Below are 18,086 nucleotides of genomic sequence, written 5' to 3'. Positions count from 1 at the left end.
GGTGCAGGAAGGATGCGTACGTCTGTGGCATGGGAGCCAGGAAGCTGCATGAAGGATGCGTGAGTCTGTGGCATGGGAGCCAGGAAGGTGCAGGAAGGATGCGTGAGTCTGTGGCATGGGAGCCAGGAAGGTGCAGGAAGGATGCGTGAGTCTGTGGCATGGGAGCCAGGAAGGTGCAGGAAGGATGCGTGAGTCTGTGGCATGGGAGCCAGGAAGGTGCAGGAAGGATGCGTGAGTCTGTGGCATGGGAGCCAGGAAGGTGCATGAAGGATGCGTGAGTCTGTGGCATGGGAGCCAGGAAGGTGCAGGAAGGATGCGTGAGTCTGTGGCATGGGAGCCAGGAAGGTGCAGGAAGGATGCGTACGTCTGTGGCATGGGAGCCAGGAAGCTGCATGAAGGATGCGTGAGTCTGTGGCATGGGAGCCAGGAAGGTGCAGGAAGGATGCGTGAGTCTGTGGCATGGGAGCCAGGAAGGTGCAGGAAGGATGCGTGAGTCTGTGGCATGGGAGCCAGGAAGGTGCAGGAAGGATGCGTGAGTCTGTGGCATGGGAGCCAGGAAGGGGCAGGAAGGATGCGTGAGTCTGTGGCATGGGAGCAAGGAAGGGGCAGGAAGGATGCGTACGTCTGTGGCATGGGAGCCAGGAAGGTGCAGGAAGGATGCGTACGTCTGTGGCATGGGAGCCAGGAAGGTGCAGGAAGGATGCGTACGTCTGTGGCATGGGAGCCAGAAAGCTGCATGAAGGATGCGTGAGTCTGTGGCATGGGAGCCAGGAAGGTGCAGGAAGGATGCGTGAGTCTGTGGCATGGGAGCCAGGAAGGTGCAGGAAGGATGCGTACGTCTGTGACATGGGAGCCAGGAAGGGGCAGGAAGGATGCGTGAGTCTGTGGCATGGGAGCCAGGAAGGTGCAGGAAGGATGCGTGAGTCTGTGGCATGGGAGCCAGGAAGCTGCATGAAGGATGCGTACGTCTGTGGCATGGGAGCCAGGAAGGGGCAGGAAGGATGCGTGAGTCTGTGGCATGGGAGCAAGGAAGCTGCATGAAGGATGCGTGAGTCTGTGGCATGGGAGCCAGGAAGGTGCAGGAAGGATGCGTGAGTCTGTGGCATGGGAGCCAGGAAGGTGCAGGAAGGATGCGTGAGTCTGTGGCATGGGAGCCAGGAAGGTGCAGGAAGGATGCGTACGTCTGTGGCATGGGAGCCAGGAAGGTGCAGGAAGGATGCGTGAGTCTGTGGCATGGGAGCCAGGAAGGTGCATGAAGGATGCGTGAGTCTGTGGCATGGGAGCCAGGAAGGTGCAGGAAGGATGCGTGAGTCTGTGGCATGGGAGCCAGGAAGCGGCATGAAGGATGCGTGAGTCTGTGGCATGGGAGCCAGGAAGGTGCAGGAAGGATGCGTACGTCTGTGGCATGGGAGCCAGGAAGGGGCAGGAAGGATGCGTGAGTCTGTGGCATGGGAGCCAGGAAGCTGCATGAAGGATGCGTGAGTCTGTGGCATGGGAGCCAGGAAGGTGCAGGAAGGATGCGTGAGTCTGTGGCATGGGAGCCAGGAAGGTGCAGGAAGGATGCGTGAGTCTGTGGCATGGGAGCCAGGAAGGGGCAGGAAGGATGCGTGAGTCTGTGGCATGGGAGCCAGGAAGGTGCAGGAAGGATGCGTGAGTCTGTGGCATGGGAGCCAGGAAGCTGCATGAAGGATGCGTACGTCTGTGGCATGGGAGCCAGGAAGGGGCAGGAAGGATGCGTGAGTCTGTGGCATGGGAGCCAGGAAGCTGCATCAAGGATGCGTGAGTCTGTGGCATGGGAGCCAGGAAGGGGCAGGAAGGATGCATGAGTCTGTGGCATGGGAGCCAGGAAGGTGCAGGAAGGATGCTTGAGTCTGTGGCATGGGAGCCAGGAAGGTGCAGGAAGGATGCGTGAGTCTGTGGCATGGGAGCCAGGAAGGTGCAGGAAGGATGCGTACGTCTGTGGCATGGGAGCCAGGAAGGTGCAGGAAGGATGCGTGAGTCTGTGGCATGGGAGCCAGGAAGGTGCATGAAGGATGCGTGAGTCTGTGGCATGGGAGCCAGGAAGCTGCATGAAGGATGCGTGAGTCTGTGGCATGGGAGCCAGGAAGGTGCAGGAAGGATGCGTGAGTCTGTGGCATGGGAGCCAGGAAGGTGCAGGAAGGATGCGTGAGTCTGTGGCATGGGAGCAATGAAGGTGCAGGAAGGATGCGTACGTCTGTGGCATGGGAGCCAGGAAGGTGCAGGAAGGATGCGTGAGTCTGTGGCATGGGAGCCACATGGTGCAGGAAGGATGCGTGAGTCTGTGACATGGGAGCCAGGAAGGTGCAGGAAGGATGCGTGAGTCTGTGGCATGGGAGCCAGGAAGGTGCAGGAAGGATGCGTACGTCTGTGACATTGGAGAGTAAATTAAATTAAGACTCACTACATTCACCAGATTAGAGGAGGAATAAAAACAATAGATGACAATTTTATCAATAATACAAAAGCACACTGATTACAAAACATACCAGCTCCTGTATTTAAAGAGCCTACATGGACAAGAAACTCCTTCCCTCCAACAAAGGGAACAAGTAATTGCAAATACAATACAGCAGCTCATATTCAGACATCACATTGCATGTCCAGGTTCAGACAAAGCCATTTGCCAACACAAGTCAGTTGTAGGCCTGATGGATCATTAATCGTCTTGGAGCAAGGAGGGGCCTCAATTCACCAGCACTTGTCCAGGTTGAAAGGTTTGCATTTGTCAGGGTTCAGATGGGTCGATGGAGTTGTAAGCACTTGTCCAGGTTGGACAAGTTGACAGGACAGTGCATGTCTGGATCAAGACAGGCCAGTGCAGTTGTGATGAAGGACTGATGACTGCTCTTACAGGTTGAAACGGGAGTCACTAGTTGAGATAAGCTGATAGGTAACTACTTGTTTGGGGCGAGACTTGCTAGAAAGCTGGCAGACGCCTAAAACTAAAGCTCAGCAATGGTTCACAGTTTGTTCATAGAGCAATGAGTGAGCCAAAAGGTTTGCAATTGTCCAGGTTCACATAGGCCAATGGATCAGTCATCTCTTGTTCTATTTAAGACAGGACAAAAGATTAGTCAGTGCTCTTCTGGGTTAGATGGGCTGACTGAGCAGTTAGTGTTCATCCAAGTGGGGATGGGTTGACACCTACAAAAACAGCTTATGCGGGTAAATGCAGCATTATGGGTAAGTAACAAATACCTCAATGAAAAGGGACTTGACAAATCCAGGATTGAGATGGGCAAATGATCAGTCTCATGATTGGCCAGGGTTGAGGTGGTCCAACAGAGCAGTCACAGGGCTGATTCAGGTCAATGAATCATTGAGCGCTCGTTTGAGCGGAGAATGGTCCACGGATTAGTCAGTGCTTGTCTGGGTTTAGATGGCCAACGGAGTAGTCAAAGCACTGATATGAATTAAGGCGGGTTGTCAAATAAGTCACTGCTTATCTGTGCTAAGATGGGCCAACAGGTAGGTTCTTGTCTGCATTTAGATATGTGTAATAGTAGCATTTGTTCAGTTTGGTGGGGGTATCTGTCAAGCCCTTGTCCATGTTAGAATAGGTAACATTTCAATTTTAGGATTATATTGTTATTCCCATATTGCACACTAGGTGTGTGTAAGACATGCAATCTACCTCTAGGTAAGCTTTGTCTAAATATTCTAAGCATCATGACAATTAAAGACTAGCCCAGCACTCATTATTATTGCCATTCAATAATAAAATCATCCAAAAAAATCTGAGTGTATTTTTGTTAAAAACTAATTGTCAAAAAATGAATTAAAGCATAACCACTACAGAGAGCTGTATTATTATTATTATATATATATATTTTTTTTTACATGTCCTAGAAGAGCAGAATGCACCTTAGGATGAGAAACCAGTATTTGGGACAGATGACTTTGCTGCACGTTACATAGATGACCATGCTCTTTCCAGCATTTCTACATTTGTAATGTTTTTATTACATCCAAAACAATTTGTCACAACCAATATATAATATTACTTTGTGAAACTGCACATACACTGTTTACATTAAAGGTTGTTTTATACTATGTGTGCTGTAAACCATTCTAGATTATCATGTTCCAGTGTTCAACCTCTGAATCCCTCAAAAAAGCAATGCCGACAGTCATCTGCTCTTACCTAACCCAGCAGATTGATTTGATATATTTTTGAAACTGCGTTGAGGGTTAACCCAGCCCTCCACAGAGTGGCCGTGAGTTTTCTGGTGGCGTTTGTAGTTATCCCAGTGTCCAGTAGTGTAGTGGCACTGCATACAGCGGAAGGGTTTCTCCCCAGTATGTCGGAGCATGTGGCGTTTAAGGTTCATACTTTGATTACAGCTGTATTTGCAGAGACCACAGCGGAAAGGCTTGTCGCCTGTGTGGATGCGGCCATGGCGTTTTAAGTTTGCAAGATTACCACAGGCATAGTCGCACAGCTGGCATTTGTAGGGCTTCTCACCTGTGTGTACTCGTTGGTGACGCTTAAGGTTGTCATAGTGGGCAGAAGCATATTGGCATAGCTGGCATTTGTAGGGTTTTTCACCACTGTGGGTCTTCATATGTCGAGAGAGGTGGTTGGGGTAATGAGTAACAAAAGAGCACAAACCACAGGAAAACCCTTTGCCAGGACTCTCAGGATCAGAAGCACTACAACGAGAGCAAGACTGTCCCTCTGCTACTCCATCATCGTCATCATCATCTAGGGGGCATCCTTCATCTAAGACCAGCCCACAGAAACGGCATGTGAACGGAAAGAGTAGCTCTGGGAGGCCATCATCAGGGCGAGGGGGAGGGGCTGAGGGTGAAGTGGCACAGTTCATATGAACACTGGTTGGCAGAAAATTATCAAGTGCACTGGAGGTGACTGGGAGAGCAAGGACAGCCACTGTCAAAGTAAAATAACACAACATTAAAATCTAACAGCAAATATCACTATGAGCATGTCATTCTGAAGGTGTAGGAAGAGGTATAGCTTCTTATAGCTCCTGTTTGTGTCACCCTGGAGTGAGATGTTCAAACTCCATGTCCCGTAACTTCCTTCGGTCTACATCAACCTGTAGTGGGAGGGACAGACTGCGTCCCATAGCTCCTTTCTGTCTGTATCACCCTGCAGTAGGAGGGACAGACGGTGTCCCATAGTGCCCTTCTGTCTGTGTCACCCTGCAGTGGGAGAGGCAGATTGTGTACCAAAGCTCTTGTCTGTGTCACCCTGCAGTGGGAGGGGCAGACTCTGGGTCCCAAAACACCCTTCACTAAATTGGAGGGACAGACTTGAAATTACCCTGCAGTAGGAGGGCCAGAATTCGTGTCCAGTGGGAGGGGCAGTTTGTGTGTCACCCTGCAGTGGGAGGAGCTCACTCCATGCTACCTAGATACATATCACTATTATTATTTTTTATGGGGCAATAAAACAAGAGGTAGAGTGTAATTTACTGCAGACTTGATACTAACCATCTGCATTCTTTGAGCTAGGTTCACATTCCTCCTCCTCCTCCCCATCTATCCTGGATTCGTGACGCTGCCTTCTCCTACGGTGGCCCAATACATGTCTTTTCAGGTTGCGGCTTTGGTTGCAACGGTAAGAACACAAGTTGCAAGAGTAGGGCTTCTCCTGTGTATGGACTCGCTGATGCCTCTTCAGGTTGCCAAGACTACTACAGGAGAAACTGCAGTGATCGCAGCGGAAGGGTTTCTCCCCAGTGTGTGTGCGAAGGTGACGTTTCAGGTTGACTAGCTGTGCAGAGGCATAGAGGCAGTAAGGGCAACGAAAGGGTTTCTCTCCATTGTGGGTCTTCATATGGCGTTTCAGATGGCTCGAGTAGTGGGTGGAGAATGAGCACAATTGGCAGGGAAAGAGTAGCCGTTCCTTTTGTCCCAGTGAAGCCAATTCCGTTGTGGTTTCTAAAGGAGATGGAGACCCACACACAGAGGAAGAGGACTTGAAGAAAGGCAAACTGCGACGGCCAAGTGCCAAGTCCAGACAGCGTGACGCACCACCTAAATGAGTCCCACACTGCCCGCAAGGAGATTTTTTTTCTCCTAGAGACACCTCCTCAGGATCACTCTCTGCGCAGAGTGGGTGGTACACAGAGTATTCATCTTCACTCAGAGAGTAACAGGGCATCTCCATCTTGCACACCACAGAATCTGCAGAGAGGAGCAGACGCAAGACATTAAAGGGAAAAATGCCTATAGAATTATATATTTCATTCTCTATCTCAAATCTGCAAACCAGCATATTATAGGACTGAATGATCAGGCTTGGCAATTAAGAGCGAGGAGTTAATAAAATGTTGTACAGATTGGACGGTGTAAAACCAGGAAGGATGCTGATTGAGGTGTGTGGAAACAGAATACCAGGACTTCATTCCTTGCTATATAACACGGGGTGTCTAGGCATACCCTAATGCTAAACAAGCCGGCAGGGAGATCAAAAAGGTCTGTGTTCCCTGATCATTGCCACCACCCAACCTGAGAAGCCAAGGCCACCGTTCTCAGCTGGCCACTGATGCCGAGGAGGAGTGAGAACTTTGTCTGTACATCCAGGTCAAGTTCTCCTCTCCTACTGTTGTAGCGGGACCTGTGTAACCTGGCTGGTTATACCCTTTTGTTAGGATAGGTCAGACCCATCGCCCCAGTAACTGGATGGGACACAGTTCCAGGATACAATCTTTGACAATATTTATTTGGGCACATAGCTTTTAATGCACAGGGGGCTCAACTTTGGTACTCGGCGCACCCATACGGGAAGGTGGTACAGGATTACACGTTATTTGGATGAATAGCCCTGGGTGCCCCCTAGAACGCCTGCAAAAAGCGGGGCGATCGGATGTACAGAGCCTGAGATATCAGCATCGAAAGTCTGGGGCTCAAGGCTCTGTACATCCCCGAAATTTGTTCCATGGTGTTGCTTGGTTTAGTCCGGCGAATTAAAACTTCAATTTGAACGCCAATCAGCGTTAGGGGGAGGAAGGAGTTTCGCTGCCCAGTCTGCAGAGAGGGCGCGAAACTTGGCTGCACCAATCAGCGTCCAGGGACGGGGGGACGGGGGTTTCACCGCCCAATCAGACAGAAGGGCGCAAAACCTCGTTTGAACAAGCGCTCCTTCTCGGATTGGTCGCTAGCTCCCTGCGGCGACCAATCAGCGCTTTACTTGTGCCGATCAACCAGGAGAACCCAGTTTGAATGGGCGCTCCCTCTCCCACTGGTCGGCGCGGACTTCCATGCGCCCAGTGGGAACCCTGCGGCCGTGAGACCGACTCCGAGCCCCAGGGACTCCCTGCTTGCGGGCGTCCCTCTCTCCGGTGGATATGTCCACGTAGAGAGAGCGCTCTCCTGGGCAGCCACGAGCATAGCCTCGTAGCTCCCAGGTAAGGGAAAGGGATGAGTAATTATAGCTCCGTTGGGGAGCACTGTCTTCAATCCCTGACACCGGGATTGAAGACAGTGTGCGCAGGCCGGTTCGGGAGTCGAATGCTTCTCCAGGTGGGCGTTCAGTGATACGAACCGGCGGTCACCCTGGGGAAGCACGCGCCGCTCGTTCCCTTGCGGTCTGCAGTTTTCACACCTCGTTAGCGAGGTGTAAACATTCTAAGTAAATGTTCTAAATGAAGTGCCGGGGTGGTCAAAATATATTGCAGAATTTTATGGTCAAAATTACAGACAGAGGAATATGAAAGAGGGGAAACACACATTCTAGGAGGGCATATCCACACATATACAACAAGGCAATTCACAGTTTAGGCAGCGGTCCCGCCACACAGCTCCCCCTTAACCAACAAACGGCATACACTGCCCCTAGGGATCAGTTGGGGGATGTCCGGGGAAAGTGCTCACGCATCATTCATCTAGGGCTGTCTGTCTGGACAACCAGTCAGCATTGCCATTCTGCTTACCGGGTCCATAATGAATGGTAAAGTCATATGGTTGTAGGGCCAGGCTCCACCGGCGCAGCCTGGCATTGTCCCCTGCGACCCGGTTAAGCCAGATCAATGGGTTGTGATCCGTGAGCAGGGTGAATTGCTATCCATACAGCTAGGGCTGCAGCTTTTTGAGTGCCCACACCAGGCCAGGCACTCTTTCTCAATGGTGGCGTAGCTTACCTCCCTGGGTACCAGCTTCTTGCTGAGGTAAGCCACGGGGTGTTCTCTGCCATCAACCCCGACCTGGCTCAGCACTGCTCCTAATCCAAACATGGAGGCATCTGTGTGAACAAGAAAGTGTTTTTGGGATTAGGAGCAGCCAGGACAGGGGCATTAGTCAGGGCGTCCTTAAGGGCTTGGAACGCCTGCTTATACTCTGGGGTCCAGCATACCTACCTGGGCAAGGACATTTTGGTTAGGTTGGTGAGGGGCTTTGCGATGGCACTGTAATTGGGGAAGAACTTCCTATAATAGCCGGCGGTCACTAGGAAAGCCAGTACCTGGGTCTTTGTGAGGGGACGGGGCCAACTAGCTACTGCCTCCACTTCTGTGTCCCACAACCCACCCGGTGCCCTAGCTGGGCTTCAGAGTTAATCCTGCTTCCCTGATCCGGTCCAGGACAGCCCCCACGTGCACCAGGTGTTCCTCCCAAGCGTCACTGTATATGGCAATGTCATCCATGTATGCACAGCCATAATCCTGGAGGCCATCTAACAGCCGGTCCGCCATTCATTGGAAGGTGGCTGGAGCGTTCATCACGAATGACATTACCTTAAACTGGTACAGGCCAAAGGGGGTGATGAAGGGGACAGCATCTGCTGCCAACGGGATCTGCCAATATCCCTTGCATAGGTCAATGGTGGTGAGGTATCGCCCCAGAGCCATTCTATAGAGCAGCTCATCTATGAGGGGCATGGGGTAGGCATCGGAGACCTTCTTGTCGTTGAGCCTCCTGTAGTCCATGCAGAATCTTCGGGACTAGGACTACTGGGGAGGCCCAAGGGCTCATGCACGGTTCGATGACCCCTAGCTGGAGCATCTCCTGGATTTCCTGTAGCATGCTACCCTGCACAGCCTCCGGCACCTGGTAGGGAGCCTACTGTAGGGGCTGTTGGTTGGGGATCTCCACTCTATGGGTGGCCAGGGGGGGTATACCCTGGTAGGTTGGAGAAGGTCGTTCGCTTGGCGAACAACATCTGTTTCGCCTGCCTGCGTTTTTTTTGGTTAGACAGTCCCCTAACTGGACCTTTTCTATGGACCCTGCCTGAGTCACATCCTCTAGTGGGTCAGGCAGGGGAAGATTGCCATAATCTTCCGAGGCTGGCGCGCAAATGGTGGCAACATCCTCTGTCCGCTTGTGGTAGGGCTTGAGCATGTTCACATGCAACAGGCGTCGGACTCCAGTACCCGAGCATGGGCCGATCACATAGGTAGTGTTCTCTTTATGTTCCACTATGCGGTATGGGCCCTGCCAGGCAGCCTGTCATGTCGGACCGGATTCAGCAACAAAACCTTCTGCCTAACTTGAAAGCTACGGCTCCTGGCGCCCCGATCGTACCATGTGCACTGGCGCCTCTGAGCCACCTGGAGGTTCCCTCGCACCAGATGGGTGAGTTCCACCAGCCGGTCCCTAAACTCCAGCACATATGGAACGATGGGGCTTCCCTGGCTCTTTACCAGTGCCCCCACACTAGATCTAAGGGTCCCCTCACTCTAAATAGAACGCCCCCAGGCGGTCAAAAAGTATATTGCAGGATTTTATGGTCAAAATTACAAAGAGAGGAATATGAAAGAGGGGAAACACACATTCTAGGAGGGCACACCCACACATATACAACAAGGCAATTCACAGTTTAGGCAGCGGTCCTGCCACAAGTGTATTACAGCGTCAACATGATATCTGCACTTGCCAGTTTCCTATCGGACCAACAGGGGTCAGGATTTCACCCTCCCTGTTAAGCTTCAGAAACTTTATTTTGTGGTTTGTTTGTTTTTTAACTGTCGCCTGAGCCCTTTATCTACACCACTCCTCTCTATACCCCTCTACAGCCCCTAACCTCCCCCTCTACCCCAACTTCAGCTCCTAACCCCTCTCCATGACTGTAGCGGATTGGTACCGGGCTGTCCCACGGCATGTATGAGAATAAGTGTATTTGGTCATATGGCTGGTTTAATGTGTATGTACATGTATAGAAAGCATGGTATCCGGGTATAATGACAGTTAAATGTATGTAAAGAATTGTATTCCTCTAGTTGTTCGGTAGAATCATTCAAATAAAACAAGGGAATGAAACTACCGAGCAACCAGACCACCCAGGAATGAGTGTGCCTCCAATTACCGTTTGCAACAATGTTGCAAACAGGTAATTGGCAATCAGTGCAGTGTGGTCTTTGTCCTCTGGGTGGCCGCCATTCGGGAAACAAACACGTGGCGGCGGCCATCTTAAACTACCGAACAGCGGTGTTTTGCCGTTGAGTGTCTGGAACTAAAATCGGACACTTGACTAGGCAAACACCGCTGAGACCTCCATACTTCCAGAAATTCGTATGGAAACTACCGAATGACCCGCCGTTCGGTAGAAAGAGCCCCATAAACAAGGGAATTCATTCAAACCCTCTCCAGGCTCTATAACACAGGCAATTCGCCTGTTTTCATTCCCTTGTTTGTGACCGACCGCAGGGCCAAAATGCATGGAACTGTTTTCGGATACTTTACCCATGCGGTCGGTCAAATCTTTGGAACCCCATATCTCACGAACCATTCATCCGAATGGGCTAATTTTTAAGTATGTTGGTCCCCCAGAATAGAGCTATCTGGGGATGTTGGATTTGTGGATGTACCCCAAGTATTTAGGGTACATCCAAAACTCGGGGAAAACTGTGTACACAATAAGGGGATTATGATGCTAGAGGAGGGGAGGAGATCTGTGGGAGGTTACTACTTAGAGATTGGATAATGTCTTAAGTGTTAGAACCTCCTCCCTTGCATGGGAGAGGGCTTTATAAGGAACTGTGGAATAAAGCTTGTCAGTCTACTCCTGAAACTGTGTGTCGTCCAGTTATTGGGATTGCGATGGGGATACTGCTGTATTACTTTACCTGCTGGAAACCTTGCCTATGGACTTAACATCACCTTGTTCCTGAGCCTCACTGGAATCTCTAGTGGAGAATAGCTGTGCAAGATCGGCTCTCCGCTACATTGGTTGGCAGCGCTGGGATCCAAACTCACAGAGGAACAAGCGTAAATGGAGTACGGATGGAGATTGATTTTTCTGCGCTAAAACGCTCCACGCTAAAGGACCTCCTAGAGGCAAGGGGTATACAAGCCAGCAATAAGAAGAAAGCAGTACTTGTTACAGAACTCATGGCAGAGTACAGAATGGAGGGCGATTCAGTTCCGGCACAGAGGGAGCCGGGAGGAACACCACAAGGATCGGAATTCCAGAGGCAGGTTCAGTTCAGGCTATCCTTTTATGGGGAAAACCCCCCAACAGAAATTGTTACCAGGACAATGGCCGAGGTACAAGAATTCATCCTAAGGACACAGGCACCAGAACAAAGCTCTGCAATTAATGTGCCACAGGAAGGTAAGCCTAAAATACCATACCAGGCTTTTAAAACATATGTGGAGGCAGAGGAAGATATAGACGCTTTCCTGCAAGACTTTGAAAGACTGTGTGCACTGCATAAAATTAACGCAGAGGACTGGGTACCTATTTTGGCCGGAAGGTTAACCGGGAGGGCAGCAGAGGCATATCGGACTGTACCTAATGACGAAATAAGGAATTACAGTAAAGTGAAAGAAATTATACTCGCCAGGTATGCTATAACACCCGAGGCATACCGGCGGAGGTTCCGGGATCTAAAGAAAACAGAGAAGGACTCGCACGCAGAGTGGGCATGCCGATTACAGGGGGCAGCGCTCGGGTGGGTGCAAGCTAGCAAGGCACGTTCTATGGAGGATGTAATACAAATGTTGCTGATGGAGCAGTTCTATGAGGGAGTAACCAATGAGGTCCAGGAATGGGTAAGGGACAGAAACCCTACTTCCCTTACCGAGGCGGCTAGGAAAGCGGATGACTACCTGGATGCACGCAGGTCACAAAAACCTGCAGCTCCAAAAGCAACCTTTAAAACATTCGGGGGAAACAACTACACCCCAGCTCCACCGAGACCGCTACCACCACCTCCACCACCCGCTGCACAGCCCCGGTTCCGACAACCCACCGCTGGCCCCTGTCATCACTGCCAGAAGTGGGGACATTATAAAAGGGAATGCCCACAGCTACGGGACCGTTCCACCTGGATTCGTCCAGGCCCACCTCCACCCAGGGCGGCCGCAGCCCACCACTACCAGGACCTAGTCACCACCCCATATGGTTCCGCAGTCCCCATTACTACTGTGGAACAATGGGAGGTACTGCACGAGGCAGATCCGGTCCAGGCCAATGTGGATAATCTACGGCACCATCGACAGACGGTATATCTGAATGGTACAGCAGTCCGGGGATTACGAGATTCGGGAGCCACCATCACTTTGGTACAGAGCCACCTGATTTCAGATCAGGCAAAACTGAACAAAACTGTTGCCGTCCGGGTAGCTGGGGGAGCAGTGTACCGGCTACCTACAGCAAGGGTACATTTACATTGGGGAGCGGGGGCAGGGGAAGTGGAGGTGGGGTTGATGCCACATTTACCGGCGGAGGTTTTATTGGGGAACGATCTGGGGAGGCTCACTTCTGCTTTTGAGCCCCAGTCACCCACCACAGGAGAGGTCAACCCTGTAGTCACCCGACAACGGGCCCGCACCCAGGACCACAACACACTGCCAGAGGTCCAGGTAAGCAACCCTACCCCCCCTCTAGAATGTGTCCCCTGGGCTCCACCTAATGAATTTGTAGCTGAAGTCGCAACAGACCCCACGCTTCAGGTGTATAGGGACAAGGTTGGCACGGGTTCCCCCAGGGCGGAGGGAGAGAAGTTTATCTGGGATAAACAACTTTTATACAGGGAAACAACCAAACAGATTACGGGGTTAGACCCGATAGCGAGGAGACAATTAGTGGTACCACAGCGGTACCGGGCTGAATTACTCCGGATAGCGCATGATATTCCGCTATCCGGACATCTAGGGGTTAGTCGCACCAGGTACAGACTAACCCAGAGTTTCTTCTGGCCAGGGATTAGCCAGGAAGTACGCAGATATTGCACGACTTGCGATACCTGCCAGAGAGTGGGAAAAGGGGGGGATCGCAGGAAGGCTAAACTTCACCCCTTACCCATAATAGAGGAACCTTTTAGCCGAATAGCGGTGGATCTGATAGGCCCCCTCAATGAAGTTAGCCCGTCAGGAAAACGGTATATTTTAACGGTCGTAGATTATGCCACCAGGTATCCAGAAGCAGTGGCTCTGACCAACATCCACGCTGAGACGGTCGCGGATGCCCTCATGCGGATATTCTCCCGGATGGGATTACCCAGGGAGATTATCTCGGATCAGGGTACCCAGTTTACCGCAGAATTCACCCAACACCTCTGGAGGATCTGTGGCATTAAGCCTATTATCAGCGCCCCTTACCACCCCCAGACGAACGGGCTCTGCGAACGATTCAATGGTACCTTGAAGCAGATGCTCCGAACCTTCGCAGAGACCCACAAGGACTGGGAACGATTCCTGCCGCACCTCCTATTTGCATACCGGGAGGTGCCGCAGGAATCCACAGGGTTCTCCCCGTTTGAATTATTGTTTGGAAGGAGGGTCCGAGGCCCATTGGATCTTATTAGAGAGCATTGGGAGGGAGACCGGAGCACAGATGGCACTCCCATCCTACCATATGTGTTGGCCTTTCGGGACCGCCTAGAAGCGTTGACCAAGACGGTACGGGAAAACCTTCAGGAGGCCCAGACCCGCCAGCGTACATGGTATGATCGAGGAGCCAGGGACCGTAGCTTTCAGGTCGGGCAGAAGGTACTAATTTTAAAACCTGTCCGACATGATAAGTTACAGGCCGCCTGGCAGGGCCCATATAAGGTGGTGGAGCAAAGATGCGATACCACCTATATTATCGGCCCCTGCACAGGGACTGGGGGGCGACGCATGCTCCATGTGAACATGCTGAAGCCCTACCACGAGCGTACTGAGGAGGTAACCGCCATCTGTGCCCCTAACACGGAAGAGTTTGACAGCTTACCCCTCCCCGATTTGCTGGGGGATGGGCAGCTGTCCGGAGATTTAGGGGAGGTTACGCTGGGAGATCGGCTGAGCCCACAGGAGCGGATCGAGGTACAGCAACTATTGGAAGAGAAACGCGACACGTTCTCTAATGTACCTGGATACACGCCTCTGGCAACTCACCGGGTCGAGACCCCAGGGCAACTACCCATGCGCCAGACGCCATACCGCATTCCAGAAGCGGTACGGGCAAACATGCGTAAGGAGATCGACGAAATGCTCCAACTGGGGGTGATTGAACCCTCAGACAGTCCTTGGGCATCTCCTGTAGTCCTCGTACCAAAGCGAGACGGTACGACCCGCTTCTGCGTGGACTATAGGAGATTGAACGAGAAGACTGTATCTGACGCCTATCCGATGCCCCGGATAGACGAGTTACTGGACAGAATGGCCAGGGGCCAATACCTCACCACTATTGACTTGTGTAAAGGGTATTGGCAAATCCCCCTGGCCCCAGACGCCATCCCGAAGTCGGCCTTTGTCACCCCATTTGGCTTGTACCAGTTTAAGGTCATGCCATTTGGGATGAAAAACGCCCCAGCCACCTTCCAAAGGATGGTGGATCGACTCCTAGATGGATTCCAGGACTATACATGTGCCTACCTGGACGATATTGCTATTTTTAGCAATACGTGGCAGGAACACTTAGCTCACATCGGAGCTGTACTAGATAGGATAAGGGAAGCAGGTCTGACCTTGAAGCCGGCCAAGTGTAGTATCGGCATGGCTGAGGTACAATACCTGGGACATAGAGTAGGGTGCGGTAAACAAAAACCCGAACCCGCCAAAGTAGAGGCTGTAGCCCAGTGGCCCACCCCTAGGACTAAGACCCAGGTTTTAGCGTTTCTAGGGACAGCAGGGTATTACCGGAAGTTTGTTCCCAATTATAGCGCCCTGGCCAAACCCCTCACTGACCTGACCCGTAAGAACCTTCCCCGCCAAGTAAACTGGACCCCGGAGTGTGAGCAGGCATTCCAACAATTGAAAAATGCACTGATAAATGCCCCTGTCTTGGCAGCTCCCAATCCAACTAAACGTTTTCTTGTTCAAACAGACGCTTCTATGTTTGGATTGGGGGCAGTACTGAGTCAAGTCGGGGCCGATGGCGGGGAACATCCAGTGGCTTACATCAGTCGCAAACTGTTACCTCGAGAAGTAAGCTACGCCGCCATCGAAAAGGAATGCCTGGCTGTGGTGTGGGCCCTAAAGAAGCTACAACCCTATTTATATGGACAGCCCTTTTCCTTGCTCACGGATCACAACCCGTTAGTCTGGCTGAACCGGGTGGCTGGAGACAACGCCAGGCTGCTGCGCTGGAGTTTGGCGCTACAGCCTTTTGACTTTAATATCCAGTACCGGCCGGGTAAGCAGAATGGAAATGCTGACGGGTTGTCAAGACAAACTGACTTAGAGAAATGATCCGTGAGCCCCCGGACATCCCCAAGCCGATCCGTGTTGGATCAGACTGTGTATGCCGGCTTATGGGCAAGGGGGAGCAGTGTAGCGGATTGGTACCGGGCTGTCCCACGACATGTATGAGAATAAGTGTATTTGGTCATATGGCTGGTTTAATGTGTATGTACATGTATAGAAAGCATGGTATCCGGGTATAATGACAGTTAAATGTATGTAAAGAATTGTATTCCTCTAGTTGTTCGGTAGAATCATTCAAATAAAACAAGGGAATGAAACTACCGAACAACCAGACCACCCAGGAATGAGTGTGCCTCCAATTACCGTTTGCAACAATGTTGCAAACAGGTAATTGGCAATCAGTGCAGTGTGGTCTTTGTCCTCTGGGTGGCCGCCATTCGGGAAACAAACACGTGGCGGCGGCCATCTTAAACTACCGAACAGCGGTGTTTTGCCGTCGAGTGTCTGGAACTAAAATCGGACACTTGACTAGGCAAACACCGCTGAGACCTCCATACTTCCAGAAATTCGTATGGAAACTACCGAATGACCCGCCGTTCGGTAGAAAGAGCCCCATAAACAAGGGAATTCATTCAAACCCTCTCCAGGCTCTATAACACAGGCAATTCGCCTGTTTTCATTCCCTTGTTTGTGACCGACCGCAGGGCCAAAATGCATGGAACTGTTTTCGGATACTTTACCCATGCGGTCGGTCAAATCTTTGGAACCCCATATCTCACGAACCATTCATCCGAATGGGCTAATTTTTAAGTATGTTGGTCCCCCAGAATAGAGCTATCTGGGGATGTTGGATTTGTGGATGTACCCCAAGTATTTAGGGTACATCCAAAACTCGGGGAAAACTGTGTACACAATAAGGGGATTATGATGCTAGAGGAGGGGAGGAGATCTGTGGGAGGTTACTACTTAGAGATTGGATAATGTCTTAAGTGATAGAACCTCCTCCCTTGCATGGGAGAGGGCTTTATAAGGAACTGTGGAATAAAGCTTGTCAGACTACTCCTGAAACTGTGTGTCGTCCAGTTATTGGGATTGCGATGGGGATACTGCTGTATTACTTTACCTGCTGGAAACCTTGCCTATGGACTTAACATCACCTTGTTCCTGAGCCTCACTGGAATCTCTAGTGGAGAATAGCTGTGCAAGATCGGCTCTCCGCTACAATGACTACTGGCTTTAACCCTCCACTACAGCCCCTAACTCCCCTCACTAGTACATTTATACCCAACTAAACCCAACATCCTAAAACTGTCTCTAACCCCAAATGCAGCCCCAATACCCCCACACGTTAACCCCTAACCTCTCTTAAAGGAACACTATAGGGTCACGAACACAAACATGTATTCCTGACCCTATAGTGTTAAACCCACCATTTTAGCCCCCCCCCCCCCCTAAAAAGGAATAAAACTCACTTTATTTTCAGAGCGTGCAGTTGTATATGTTTCCCGGAGCAGTATCTGTGTGTACATGTGTCACTGAGTGTGCAGTTGTATATGTTTCTCTGAGCAGTATCTGTGTGTACATGTGTCACTGAGTGTGCGGTTGTATATGTTTCCCTGAACAGTATCTGTGTGTACACGTGTCACTGACTGTGCAGTTGTATATGTTTCCTGGAGCAGTATCTGTGTGTACACGTGTCACTGAGTGTGCAGTTGTATATGTTTCTCGGTGCAGTGTACACTTGTCACTGAGTGTGTACACTTGTCACTGAGTGTGCAGTCTTATATGTTTCTCGGCGCAGTACCTGTGTGTACACGTGTCACTGAGTGTGCAGTTGTATATGTTTCTCGGTGCAGTACCTGTGTGTACACGTGTCACTGAGTGTGCAGTCGTTTATGTTTCTCAGTGCAGTACCTGTGTGTACACGTGTCCACGGTGTGCAGTTGTATATGTTTCTCGGTGCAGTACCTGTGTGTACACGTGTCACTGAGTGTGCAGTCGTTTATGTTTCTCAGTGCAGTACCTGTGTGTACATGTGTCCACGGTGTGCAGTTGTATATGTTTCTCGGTGCAGTGCCTGTGTGTACACGTGTCCACGGTGTGCAGTCGTATATGTTTCTCGCTGCAGTACCTGTGTGTACACGTGTCCACGGTGTGCAGTTGTATATGTTTCTCGGTGCAGTACCTGTGTGTACACGTGTCACTGAGTGTGCAGTCGTTTATGTTTCTCAGTGCAGTACCTGTGTGTACACGTGTCCACGGTGTGCAGTTGTATATGTTTCTCGGTGCAATACCTGTGTGTACACGTGTCCACGGTGTGCAGTTGTATATGTTTCTCGCTGCAGTACCTGTGTGTACACGTGTCCACGGTGTGCAGTTGTATGTGTTTCTTGCTGCAGTACCTGTGTGTACACGTGTACCTGTGTGTACACGTGCAGTTGTATATGTTTCTCGGTGCAGTACCTGTGTGTACACGTGTCCACGGTGTGCAGTTGTATATGTTTCTCGGTGCAGTACCTGTGTGTACACGT

At 51.0% G+C, this 18,086-nt stretch overlaps 1 protein-coding gene across 1 annotated transcript in view; it reads right to left on the bottom strand.

Moving 5' to 3' along the window:
• Positions 1–2,421: 2,421 nt before the first annotated feature.
• The window catches only part of ZNF513 (zinc finger protein 513), a 37,141-nt gene continuing 21,476 nt past the window's right edge, over positions 2,422–18,086 (bottom strand). The window contains exons 3-4 of the mRNA XM_063441843.1: positions 5,479–6,174; positions 2,422–4,912 (exon numbers count right to left, since the gene is read on the bottom strand). Coding sequence (XP_063297913.1) covers positions 4,152–4,912; positions 5,479–6,174 — 1,457 coding nt within the window. The 3' untranslated portion in view covers positions 2,422–4,151. The remainder of the gene's footprint in view (positions 4,913–5,478; positions 6,175–18,086) is intronic.

This window comes from Pelobates fuscus, chromosome 2, assembly GCF_036172605.1.
Source record: "Pelobates fuscus isolate aPelFus1 chromosome 2, aPelFus1.pri, whole genome shotgun sequence".
Classification (NCBI taxonomy): domain Eukaryota; kingdom Metazoa; phylum Chordata; class Amphibia; order Anura; family Pelobatidae; genus Pelobates; species Pelobates fuscus.
The sequence above is the reverse complement of the archived record's forward strand: the minus strand, read 5'-3'. Positions and strand labels throughout refer to the sequence as shown.